At 38.6% G+C, this 12,461-nt stretch overlaps 1 protein-coding gene across 1 annotated transcript; it reads left to right on the top strand.

Annotated features, from left to right (window-relative positions):
- Nucleotides 1-5,256: 5,256 nt before the first annotated feature.
- On the top strand, nucleotides 5,257-10,122 carry LOC143913921 (kelch-like protein 23). The gene is made up of 15 exons (XM_077433979.1): nucleotides 5,257-5,470; nucleotides 5,546-5,578; nucleotides 5,663-5,711; nucleotides 5,803-5,856; nucleotides 5,931-7,585; nucleotides 7,653-7,786; nucleotides 7,864-8,003; nucleotides 8,089-8,264; nucleotides 8,329-8,526; nucleotides 8,594-8,755; nucleotides 8,831-8,986; nucleotides 9,057-9,214; nucleotides 9,283-9,502; nucleotides 9,596-9,776; nucleotides 9,850-10,122. The coding sequence occupies exons 6-15, from the start codon at nucleotides 7,674-7,676 to the stop codon at nucleotides 9,975-9,977; spliced, it is 1,632 nt and encodes a 543-aa protein (XP_077290105.1). The 5' UTR covers nucleotides 5,257-5,470; nucleotides 5,546-5,578; nucleotides 5,663-5,711; nucleotides 5,803-5,856; nucleotides 5,931-7,585; nucleotides 7,653-7,673; the 3' UTR covers nucleotides 9,978-10,122.
- The last annotated feature ends 2,339 nt before the right edge of the window (nucleotides 10,123-12,461 follow it).

Genomic DNA, 12,461 nt, shown 5'->3' with positions numbered 1-12,461 from the left:
TGATTATTATTTCTGTATTTCGATGTTTATTGAACGTACTGTATACGTACACTCGTCGCATTGGAGCGATCTGTAATGACGAGTGTACATTGATTGTAATAAAAATAAAAATAAAAAATATATTTATTAGTACCAAGTAGTGATCAGAAGCATCATACATGATATAAAAGTTTCTCTGTCTTATGTTGTAAACTTGGAAATATAACACACTAGCTGAACCCGGCATGCGTTGCAAAGCCATAATAACGCATGCAATTCCCGTTCCCGTTCTCGTTCTCGTTCCCGTTCCCGTTCCCATTCCCGTTCTCATTCTCGTTCCCATTTGTCGGAAAAACGCAGGCAGCGAACACATTTGAAATTATTCAATTATTTGTTTGAAATTATTGCGTTCCAATCATTCCCGTTTTTCCCGTTTCTGTTCCCGTTTTTGGCCGATTTTTTTTTTACAGTAAGTAACTCATGTAAGTTTCATCGCAAGGGTTGGCATCAACGTACACATTTCCTTAACTACACACTGGCGCTTCATACTTTCGCGTCGATAAAATCGTAATTACGAATATTATTATTAAGAAGTTTTTTCCAGATTTTTTTTTCACAGTAATCTGCCCGGACATGCATTCAACAAATCCTGAAAGTTCCATCGTAATCGATTCAGTGGTTTGGGAGCCTATTCGAGACAGACAGACAAACATTGATTTTTATATATTAGGTATTCCCAGAATTTGTATGTATGTATGTCGTTTTTGTAATATGCAATTTTGACTCGGTCTCTTTCGGTTCGTTGACCAGTGAAGACGTGTCTTGTGTTTTTTTCTACTTCTGGATTCCTTGCGTTCCTTTTGAACAAAAATATTCTTTTGTACCCCATCCACAAAAAATGATAAAGACGTATCCATCAGAAGCTCATTTAAGGAGCAGTATGTTATTGTTGTTTCACACGAAAAAAAATGCCGTAGAGGCTTATATACTGGGTGTAAGGAAGTGCCAACGTTGGTTTAACAAATTTCAATCGGGCAATCTCAGCTTGGATAACGAGCCTCGAAGTGGACGGTGCATTTAAGAGGATTAAGCATCTTTAAAGGCTGATATCGAAGGAAATCCAATTTTGACTCTTGATGATATATATCTTGATGAATCTAATCTATAATTTGGAAAGAGACTTTGTATGTATCCTTGGTCGTCGTCGTCGTCGTCCGTAGATCGGTGACGTCATCGAACACGTGATTCGATTTTTTTTTTTTCGATCCATGGGCGCCGATTTGTTTTTTTCAAGTAGCTTCATGGGGCCCCGCCAGGGGCGCCACAAGGGGCGCAGCCCCGTGGGGCCCCGAAGGGGGCCCGGAGGGCGCAGCCTCATGGGGCGCAGCCCCATGGGGCTCAAAAGGGGGCGCAGCTTTATGGGGCACAGCCTTATCGGCCGCAGCCTTATGGGGCGCAACCTTATGGGGCGCAGCCTTATGGGGCGCTGTCTTATGGGGCGCAGCCTTATGGGGCGCCGCCTTATGGGGCGCCGCCTTATGGGGCGCCGCCTTATGGAGCTTAGCCACATGGGGCCCCGAAGGGGGCGCAGCCCCATGGGGCCCCAAAGGGGGCGCAGCCTCATGGGGCGTAGCCTTATGGGGCGCTGTCTTATGGGGCGCAGTCTTATGGGGCGCAGTCTTATGGGGCGCCGCCTTATGGAGCTTAGCCGCATGCGGCCCCGAAGGGGGCGCAGCCTCATGGGGCGCAGCCCCATGGGGCCCCAAAGGGGGCGCAGCCTCATGGGGCCCCGAAGGGGGTGCAGCCTCATTGGGCCCCAAAGGGGGCGCAGCCTCATGGGGCGCAGCCCCATGGGGCCCCGAAGGGGGCGCAGGGGGGCGCAGCCTCATGGGGCGCCGCCTTATGGGGCGCTGCCTTATGGGGCGCCGCCTTATGGGGCGCAGCCTTATGGGGCGCTGTCTTATGGGGCGCAGCCTTATGGGGCGCCGCCATATGGGGCGCCGCCTTATGGGGTGCTGCCTTATGGGGCGCCGCCTTATGGGGCGCCGCCTTATGGAGCTTAGCCGCATGGGGCCCCGAAGGGGGCGCAAGGGGGCGCAGCCCCATGGGGCCCCGAAGGGGGCGCAGCCTCATGGGGCGAAGCCCCATGGGGCGCAGCCTTATGAGGCGAAGCCCTAAACGGCAACTGATCATGGGGGCGAAGCCCTAGACGGCATTTAATCATGAGGGTGCGGAGGGGCGAAGCCCCAAAAGGCATTAGTTAAGGGGGGCGAAGCCCTAAACGGCAATTAATCTTGGGGGCGCGGGGGGCGAAGCCCTAAAAGGCATTAACTATGGGGGGCGAAGCCCTAGACGGCTTTGAATCATGGGGGCGCGGAGGGGCGAAGCCCTAAAAGGCAACTGATCATGGGGGCGAAGCCCTAAACGGCAATTGCTCATGGGGCGTGGAGGGGCGAAGCCCTAGAAGGCAAAGGCTCAGGGGGGTGCCGAGGGCGAAGCCATAGAAGGCAAAAAAAAAATTTGATTTTTTTTTTTTTTTTTTAAATTTTTTTTTAAAATTTTAAATTTTTTTTTTTTTTTTTAATTTAAATTAGCTTAGTCATGTTTAAGCGGTTTATATTATAAACACTGAGCGAAGCCGGGTAATACAGCTAGTTATAAATAATTAACAAAATTAAGTTTGAATTTTACTATGAAAAACGACATTAATTCCGGGACGACCTAATATATGTATATGTAGATTTGTTTTTCATTTTAGTCCTGCATGTTATTATTGTTGCGTAGGGGTGGGTGGAGGATCCAAGTAAAAGGCCAACAGTCGTTTCACAGCATTTATTGATGATTCAGGAGATATACGTACTGACAGTGCTCAGTCCAGAATGACATGATATCGCCTACGTACCGCCTTATAAAGGGTAGATCTCTCAGGACGCCTAATCTGTTTACCTGTTGTATAGTCACGTATTCGGATATGTATTTCCACGACATTGGGTCTCCCCGTACCGATTCTGAGAAATAACTAATAACGGTCATTGTTTAGCCTAAATGCACTTAGAGTCCAGATGTAATCTTTGGAAGTAAGTGCATGCACCTAGTTAATCCGATAACAGATATCCGTTGGTCTAATCCGCTCAATCCACGGCGTACGTAACATGTTTATTCTTAGTTGAACGAGATTATTATCTTGTTTTTGCAAAAGGATGTGACACCAAAACCACAAACATGCTTTGATGTTACACATATGTAAACAACTGTAACCAATAATGCAGTAAATATTTTATCAACTGTTGTTTTTCTTCTTCTGTGCAGGGGATATATGTACATATTATAATATAACATTCCTCAACCGTTGCAAAAAAGGATCGAAATTTCGAAATAGTTGAGATCCGCAAAAAGAAAAAGAATTATGAGAGCGTAAGAAATGAAATGATGGTATGTTATAAACGCGACTGTATAATTTGACGGGCGGGAAGGAAGTGCAACAGTAGCAAACCAATATGGCCGAGTCGGTCCAACTCACAGGATGGTGACCGAAACTTAACTATGTCGTAGAGCCACTACATAATTATATAATATAATAGTATATGAATGTATAATAGAGACTATGGGGACTAGTCTAGTTGTGAAGGTCTTCTTCACCACCAGTCCGCCATGTATTATAGACAGGTTCGTCTGTGTTCGGTATTAAATACAGCTATGTTGAATATGGTATTTATTTGGTAGTAACACGTATACACAAGTATGATTAATTGTTGGCAAAAGTATGTCGTTCAGCGGTCTCTGGATATGGTAGAGTGTCGCTGGCTCGGCATTCAGCTATGTTCAGAAGGTCTCTGGATGCGGCAGTGTGTTGCTGGCTCGTTGTTCGGCTATGTTCGGAAGGTCTCTGGATACGGCAGTGTGTTGCTGGCTCGTCCGGCTGGTTGATCTTCCAAGTCCGCGTAGTGTAGTGGTGGCTGGTCAGGAGCTGTATGTCGACTGGTCTGCTGTTGTGTGTCGACGCTTACTGCTGTGGGTCGACTGGTCTGGTGCTGTGTGTCGACGCTTGCTGTTGTGGGTCGACTGGCGTTGTTTGGGTTGTACCTCCTTTTATAGTGTTTCTGGAATCACCTGACCGATGGTGGTGGTTTGTTGATGCGTAAGCGAGGAATTTGCTTTTGTCGAGGGGTAGAATTTTCTGGAATGATTGGCGCCGTTCCGCTCGATGTAGTTTAATGGTGGCGGCGTGTTTCGACCGTTTTGGTTCCACTCGACTGGTAGGGGCGTTCCGCTTGAGTTTAATATAATGACTGCAGGTGTGCGTCGTCTGGGTTTCGTTCCGCTCGAGTGTGAAGGGTGGATCATTCTCGAAGGAACTGGCGATTGATTCCAAGAAGTGCACGTGTGGTGAGTTCTGCAAGGAATGTGGTTTGTTGTTGTGGAATATTTTCGAATGTTTCGATGACGATGACGATGACGAGATTCATACAAGACAAAGCTGCAGAATAATAAATTAGTTCAATCGTTGAATAATAATATGAGACGAGAATATAACAACGTGTGTCAAAACGTGAAAGGAATCGCATATAATTTTTACAAAAATATACTGAAATACTTCTGGTACGGTTTGGTTATTATTGCATACAAAGCACACGAGTTCTAATTAGTATGATAGTTATTGTTAGAATTATGGACTTTTCGGCTGCCAGATGTTCCGTTATAGAGATTTTAGTGACTTTTGGGCGAGTTCTTGGGCAATGATCACCGAACCGATTTGAAGTTAGTTGAAACATTTTCAGCACGCAACAAATTCTCTGGATTAAGAATATTAATTCTATATATAATTCTCTGGATAATGGGATTTGTTTCGGAATAATATAAATGTATTACTACTTAAGTCATTTGAAATGAAAATATGTATATCTACAGCTCCTGGGTGTAAAATATAAAACGGTGACTTACAAAAAATAATATTAATTTGGGTATTCAACATAAATACGAAGGATACATCATGAAATACCTGTATTTTCCCATTTTAATAATCGTAATCCTGCCCCCCCCCCTTCTTCACGTTACATTTATGCAAGAATGTTGGCGTTATTTATAGGTTTTTTTTTACTTTGAATTTTTATAGTAATTTTTTTTTCTTTGGAGGGAAATTTTAACTATTTGGATTGCATTTGCAACTCGAATAGTACTTGACTCTGGATCTACTTGCGAATTAATTAAGCGGAAGAGAGAAAAAAAAAGTCAAAAGGTAATGGTCGGATTTGTAAACGTTATGAGTGGAGTGTCAGTGAAGTGTCAAAATGACAGTTTGACAGTGAAGAGAGTTTGAAAGATCAATTTGAGCAATTGAAGATGGCCAACGCGAACGATGGCAGTGGAAATGGAAATGGCGAAATATCAATTCTCAGATATGTAAATAATCGCAATCGCTTTTAAATTTGAGTTCGCAAAGTCAGCTCGGTATGGAAATGAAGAGTCGAAGCTCGGCATCGCCATCGGAAATGTAAGTTTCAATGTACGACTATGATTATTTAGCAATGATTGACAATATTCATAATTCCAATCACTTTTCTTTCAGGTTCATCACTGAGACACCAACGTCGTCAAACGAGTAACTCATTTATACATTGTTTCTGTATTATTATCAATCCTCGGATATGTTAATAATCTCAATCGCTTATAAATTTCAACTCAGAATGTGATTTCGAAACAAAAAGTGGAAGCTCGATCACATTATACGAAACGTAAGTTGTAACTGCTTATATCTATAATACGTATGATTTATTTATAGTAAATCACATGTATTGTTATTAATCGAATTATTTTAAATTTCAGCTCTGATAGCGGTTCTGAAAACAAAAATCGGGTCTGGGCCATGCTATCTGAAATGTAAGTTGTAACTGCTTATATTATTTATCGATGGTAGACAATTACAAATACAATTACAATCACTTTACTTTCAGGTCCATTGGCGAGGCTACGTCCTCAATAAATGAGCCGATTAACTCACACCGATTAACATACATATGTATATTATTCCCATAATATTATCAATTCTCGGATATGTCAGTTTCAGCTCGGATAGCTGGGGACAAATGAATAAATGGATTTCATCATATGCTGATCGAACAAATTCAAAATGGATTGTTTCCAAGTCGATAAACGTTTTATCTTTGCAGGTTTCTTTCCTGTTCCTCTCATTTAGATAAACAATAACCACCAGATATGTTAGCGTCAGTTATACGTTTTTGAAAGGGCTATCATAACTTTTATCTATCATAACTTTTACGATTCATCCCAATCCGCTAAGCGGCTTATGAGACAATTGAATCCAAAAACTTAAGAGAAGACCTAAAATTTAATACACATTATTTCAAATTTTCGTGTTTAGAAATGAAAATAAAATGAGTTTGCATTGGAGCAATGCTTTAGTATATAATATTATATTATAGATAAGAGTTAAAACCAGTGTCAACAATTCTGATGCTATTTTCAATAATCAGTTGTTTTTTTGTGCGGTTTTTCCACTATCATTGAAATTACATATCTTGATGAAAATACATTTGTCGGTTATTAATCAATTCTTATTAATTGCTTACTTTAGTAATAATCGATGATCTTATTTTTAATTTCAAAATGTGTTTTATCTGTGAGAAGACGATTATTTTAATATCGGATGAGTTGTTATTTCCATGCGGTTTTTCATTATTATTGTAAAAACATGTTTTTCTGTGATTTAATTCCACATCCGTGTAAATAATCGAGTGCTAACCCTTTACCTGTAAGTGCGTTTCAAAAAAGTCGACAAACTGTTTTTATTCTTGCAAAATATGTGAATATCGCTTTTACAATTTAATCATTGAAATTTCATAAATCAAAATTCAAATACCAATTCAGACACAACATCTTTGTTCAAATTAAATATTAAATATTTTTGTTTATTTAAGATAACGGTTATTACAAAATTGAGAGGGAATAAAAATAAATTCAATCTTCTCAATGATTATGAATAAATAAATAAATAAAATAACTTAACGTTACTTTGTTTATTTTGACCTTATTTTATTTACCTTAAAAATAAAATAGTTGACTTGCACGTATTTTGATGTGCTTAAATATTTATTTTTATTTCAATTTTTACTCTCATTTTTTTATTGATATGTTTGTATATGAAATTCTTATCCATGCACTATGAAAGTACTTACTCTTTATTTATACCTATTTCACTACCAATAATTCGATATATTGGGTAAATGGCAATTTAATTCCATTTTTTTTTTTATTTTATTTTAAATATTACAATTATTCTCATTTTTAATAATTTTATACGTAGGCAAGAAAAGTCGATCATACTATAATATTATATAATAATTCGAGTCCGAATCGAATCATAGCAAAACGTCGGAGTCTGATTCCACAGCCCTTATCTTAACTAAAGTTCAATTATATATTCCCCGTATGTTGGTCACCTGTCATGGCATTTATGAGAAATAATTAACTTCAGTAAATAATTAATATACGTTTCAATGCAACGAAAGGGTTGAGATATCCTTATCTATCGAGATAAAACCGCAGAACGACAGTGCTCCAAATCAGTCGCTGCTATTCTCTCCAATTGGTAAGTCGAACTTTATTATGCTCAGCACTTATAGTTGTATTGTCTAATTTTAAACTTTGTTTTTCAGGAGAAATCTAAGAGAAACAAGATGTTCATAGTGAAGGCAAGTTCCGATTTTGCGGCAAAACGGGTGGAGTATTTGTATGACGCCATGAAACGAGATAAGAAATGCGACACGAGTTTTGCTGTTCGAGGCCGATAGTATTTTAATTCGAATCCAAATATTCTTAAAATCCAAAGTGTTTTGTCAGTTTAATTATCATTTATCATAATTGCAGCTTCTACGCGCACTTGGTCGTGTTATCGGCGTACAGCGAATTCTTTAGTAGAAACATAGATAAATTGAGTGAGACTTTTTCCCCTTTTGAATTTGACGTAATCGATGCAATCCTGAAGTATTGTTACACTGGAGAAATAAGTACGAGTTCATTATTATCTGAAATAATCAATTCAAAATGCGTATGTGTTCGTCATTAAATTTAATAATTGAAATATAATTTTAGGCATAGCTGACCGTCACTACGACAAATTAATGGAGCTAGCAAATCGACTCGAAGTGAAAATTCCACCGCGACATGAAACGGTCGATCTTTCCAATTGTTTGGAAGTTTTGAAATCAACGGAAGATTCCGAATTGAAGACAGAGGCAATGGATTTGACTCTGGGAAATTTCGAGACGGTGAGTGTTGATTATATAAAAGAATATGTCACTTAAATATTTTTCAACTCCACTTCTGTTTTAGCTGCACAAAACTAAAGATTTTCTCAATCTGCCGCTCTTCAACGTGAACGAAATCTTGAAATCGAATTATTTGAACGTGCCTTCCGAAGAAGACGTATTCAATGCTGTGAAATTGTGGGTAAATCATGATAATGCGAACCGTAAAAGTGACTTGGCAGAGCTGATGAGATCCGTGAGGTTATCCTTGCTCTCGATGGAGGTATTTGAGATTAATTGAATGTTGCAGTTTATTGAAAAAAATCCATTTTAATAAATTTTTTTTTTAGTTTTTCATCGACGAAGTATTAACTTTCTGTCATTCGTGTGCAGATTGTATGACCACTCTTAGACAAGCAGTTAAAGACAAGAAAGATAAATCTTTCGTCCCAAGAGAGACCCCTCGTAGAATAATACAAAAAATGGCACTGGTTGGGGGGAATTATTTAGATGTGAGTTTTGTATCACAAGTATAATATTTTGATTGGATTGTAAATTAATTATTTTATTGCATAACGTGTTTTCAGGTGGCAAACACCATCGATATATTTGACGGATTAAAGAACAGTTGGTCTCTATCCAAAAATATTGGAATAAATAAATCATCTTTTGCGTCTGTCCTCGTGGGAGATTGGATAGTTATCATCGGCGGATATAATTTTTCAAATGGATCAATGACTTCAGTAACGTTTTCCGGTGTTGCGAAGTACCTGCTTAGAGAAATCGGAATATAACCAATTTATTTGTTTTCAGGTGGAATACATCGATTTGAAAAGCGGTCAGAAAAAGCCATTGAAGCCATTAAATCAAGCTCGTTATGACTTCTCAGCAGTCACACTTCGGCGCGGTTCGTCCACGGATGTTTACGCCATTGGTGGTTCTGATGGTGACAATTTATCTTCAGTGGAAAGGTGATTAAATTGCAATCATTTCATCAGATCGATTGAAAGAGAAGTTGACGATTATTGATTTCGATTAGGTGGAGCAGCAACACTGGGGATTGGGAGATCATCGCTCCTATGTTGGTGGCAATTAGTGATCATAGTGCTTCTGTCATCGCCGATAAAATATACATAACAGGCGGGGAACCAAGTGAAAATGGAAAATGGTTATCCACGAATAAACTGCAGATGTATTCAGTGGAGACCAATTCTTGGACTTACCGCGCTCAGATGATTCAGAGAAGACATCGTCATTCGGTGAACATCAATTATAATTTTATTCACAACTATCGCAAATAATATACAACTCTCCAAAATAAAATGAACTAAATTTTGATTTCACCATTTTAGAGCGTCGTATTCAAAGGAAAACTTTACGTCGCTGGTGGACATGATTGGCAAACTCGTACTTATTTAGACAGTGTGGAGCATTACGATCCGAATGCAAATGTGTGGACTGCATTCATCAAACTACCGCAAGCTGCAGACGGAATCAGTCTCGGCTGTTTCAAAAATAAACTGTTTAGCATGGGTGAGTTTTTTTACAACTTAATTTGGATTTATGGGTCTCGAATGTAGAATTAATTTATTGTTTTGATTTTCAGGTGGATTCAATAAAAGTGATGTTTGGGAATACGACGAGACGAACAAATCTTGGAAAGCTTCAACAAGTCTGAGCAGAATTAGATTTGGTGCAGTTGCACATGTCATTCCATATGATTCGATTATTTGATCGACTGCAGTTTTTTTGTATTATTTGAAAAAAATGTATCATGAAATAATCATTAAATGTACTTTTTGAATTTTTAATTTATCCAAATGTTTGAATAAATACGTAATATGCAACAACTTCTCAAAATATATTTTATTTTTCCGTCAATATTTAATGTTTATTTACTCATGAATAATTAATATTATCTAAATGAACTGAAAAATCAGAGAATGGCCAAAATCAAAAATGTATACATACATATTTTATACATAAAAATGAATTCAATTCAAGGGTACCCTAATGGGACTGATCACAATGCTAGTGAATAAGCTATGTCAATAAAAGCACGAATCACTCAACAAATAACATCCCTATTATTAGGAGTTAAAACAAAAATACTCGAAAAATATCAAAGGCATTAAATCACTTAGAATCGCAGCATGGAATATCAATGGTATAAACAATAACCGAGAAGAATTGGAAATCCTTATCAAAACACAATTTATAGACATAGCATTGATCTCAGAAACTCATCTCACCGTACAAAAGACATTCAAATTACATGGACATTCGGTATACAAAACTAATCATCCTGATGGAACTGCACATGCAGGCACCGCAATAATAATAAAAAATACAATAAAACATTACGAACTACCTGAATATAAAACTGAACATATCCAGGCAACATCAATAAATGTGCTGGACTGGAGAGGACCATTAAAGATCACAGCAATTTACTTCCCACCTAGACACAAAATAGCTACAAAAATGTACAATGACTTATTTAAAACTCTAGGACATAGATTTATCATTGGAGGAGACGAACGCAAAAAACACTCATTGAGGCTCCAGAATTACACTACCAAGAGGCAGACAACCGAAAAATAGTATTGATATGAATTCTATGCAAACACTGTCGATAGGAGAACCTACATTCTGGCCAGCCGATGTAAACAAAAACCCTGACCTGATTGACTTTTTTATAGTCAAGGGGATGTCTTCGCTGTATATGAATGTGGAAAATTGCATGGACGGTTCGTCTGATCACTGTCCTATCATAATAACATTGAGCACAACACTAATTCAAAAAGAAAAAAGACAAACACTGTGCAATAAACAAACAGACTGGGAAGCATTCAAAACATACTTGGAGGAAAATATTAACTTGAAAATACCACTTAAAACAGGAAATGAAATAGAAGATGCAACTAGATATATAACTAACTTAATACAAATAGCAGCCTGGAAATCTACGGCCTGTCAAAACGAGAACACAAAACAGAATCTTAACTACCCCAAAGCAATAAAAATAAAAATACAAGAAAAACGAAGATGGATCTCAAGCCGATTACAAGCAGATCGCAAATCATTTCAAAAATCATCAAGAGAACTCAAAATAATGCTAAACGAAATTAAAAATGAATCCTTCAACCAATATTTAAGCAACCTGACATCCAAAGCGAATGAATACTCGCTTTGGAAAGCTACTGGGAACTTCAAGCGACCACAGCAGTCAGTTCCACCATTACGCAACCCAAATGGCGGATGGGGAAGAAATGACGATGAAAAAGCCGAAATTTATGCAGAATTTCTTCAGGATGTATTTAAACCCAATGAAGCAGAAGATGAATCCGAGGAAGAGATAGATAACTTTTTAAAAACAGATTTTCAGATGTGTTAACCCATAAAGAGCATAACACCTAAAGAGATTATGAAACACATAAAAATGCTAAATCCTAAAAAAGCTCCTGGATTTGATCTAATCACTGCGGTAACTTTAAAAGAACTGCCGAGGAAGGGAATCGTGTTCTTAACTATGCTGTTCAACAGTATTTTAAGAACATCATATTTCCCAGCGCTCTGGAAAGTGTCTCAAATCATGATGATACCTAAGCCCGGCAAACCCCCAAACGAAGTATCCTCTTATATACCGATTAGCTTACTGACCTTGAACTCAAAACTATTTGAGAAGTTACTACTGAGTAGAATCCTACCTGTAGTGACGGAGGAAGGAATAATTCCAGAACACCAATTTGGGTTCAGAGCAAACCACTCCACAATCGAGCAGGTCCATAGAGTGGTCCAAAAAATCAGACAAACTCTGGAAGATAGAGAATACTGCTCTGCAGCCTTCTTAGATATACAACAGGCATTTGACAGAGTCTGGCACAAGGGGTTGCTATATAAGGTCAAAAAGGAGCTCCCACACACTCTATACACAATTATTAAATCGTATATCGAGGACAGAATATTCCAAGTGAGACAAGGCGAGACGTTTTCAAAACTATACAAAATCAGAACGGGAGTTCCACAGGGATTTATTTTGGGACCAATATTATATACACGATCTACACAGCAGACATCCCAACACCAAACAAAAATGTCACAGTAGCAACGTACGCCGATGACACAGCATTCCTAACAAGTAGTAGCGACCCCACGCTCGCATCGGAAGTGCTACAGGATCAATTAAATGGCTTCCAAGAGTGGATGAAAAAATGG

The sequence above is a fragment of the Arctopsyche grandis genome, chromosome 6, assembly GCF_051622035.1.
Source record: "Arctopsyche grandis isolate Sample6627 chromosome 6, ASM5162203v2, whole genome shotgun sequence".
In the NCBI taxonomy this organism is placed as follows: domain Eukaryota; kingdom Metazoa; phylum Arthropoda; class Insecta; order Trichoptera; family Hydropsychidae; genus Arctopsyche; species Arctopsyche grandis.
This window is presented reverse-complemented; position numbering and strand designations above follow the sequence as displayed.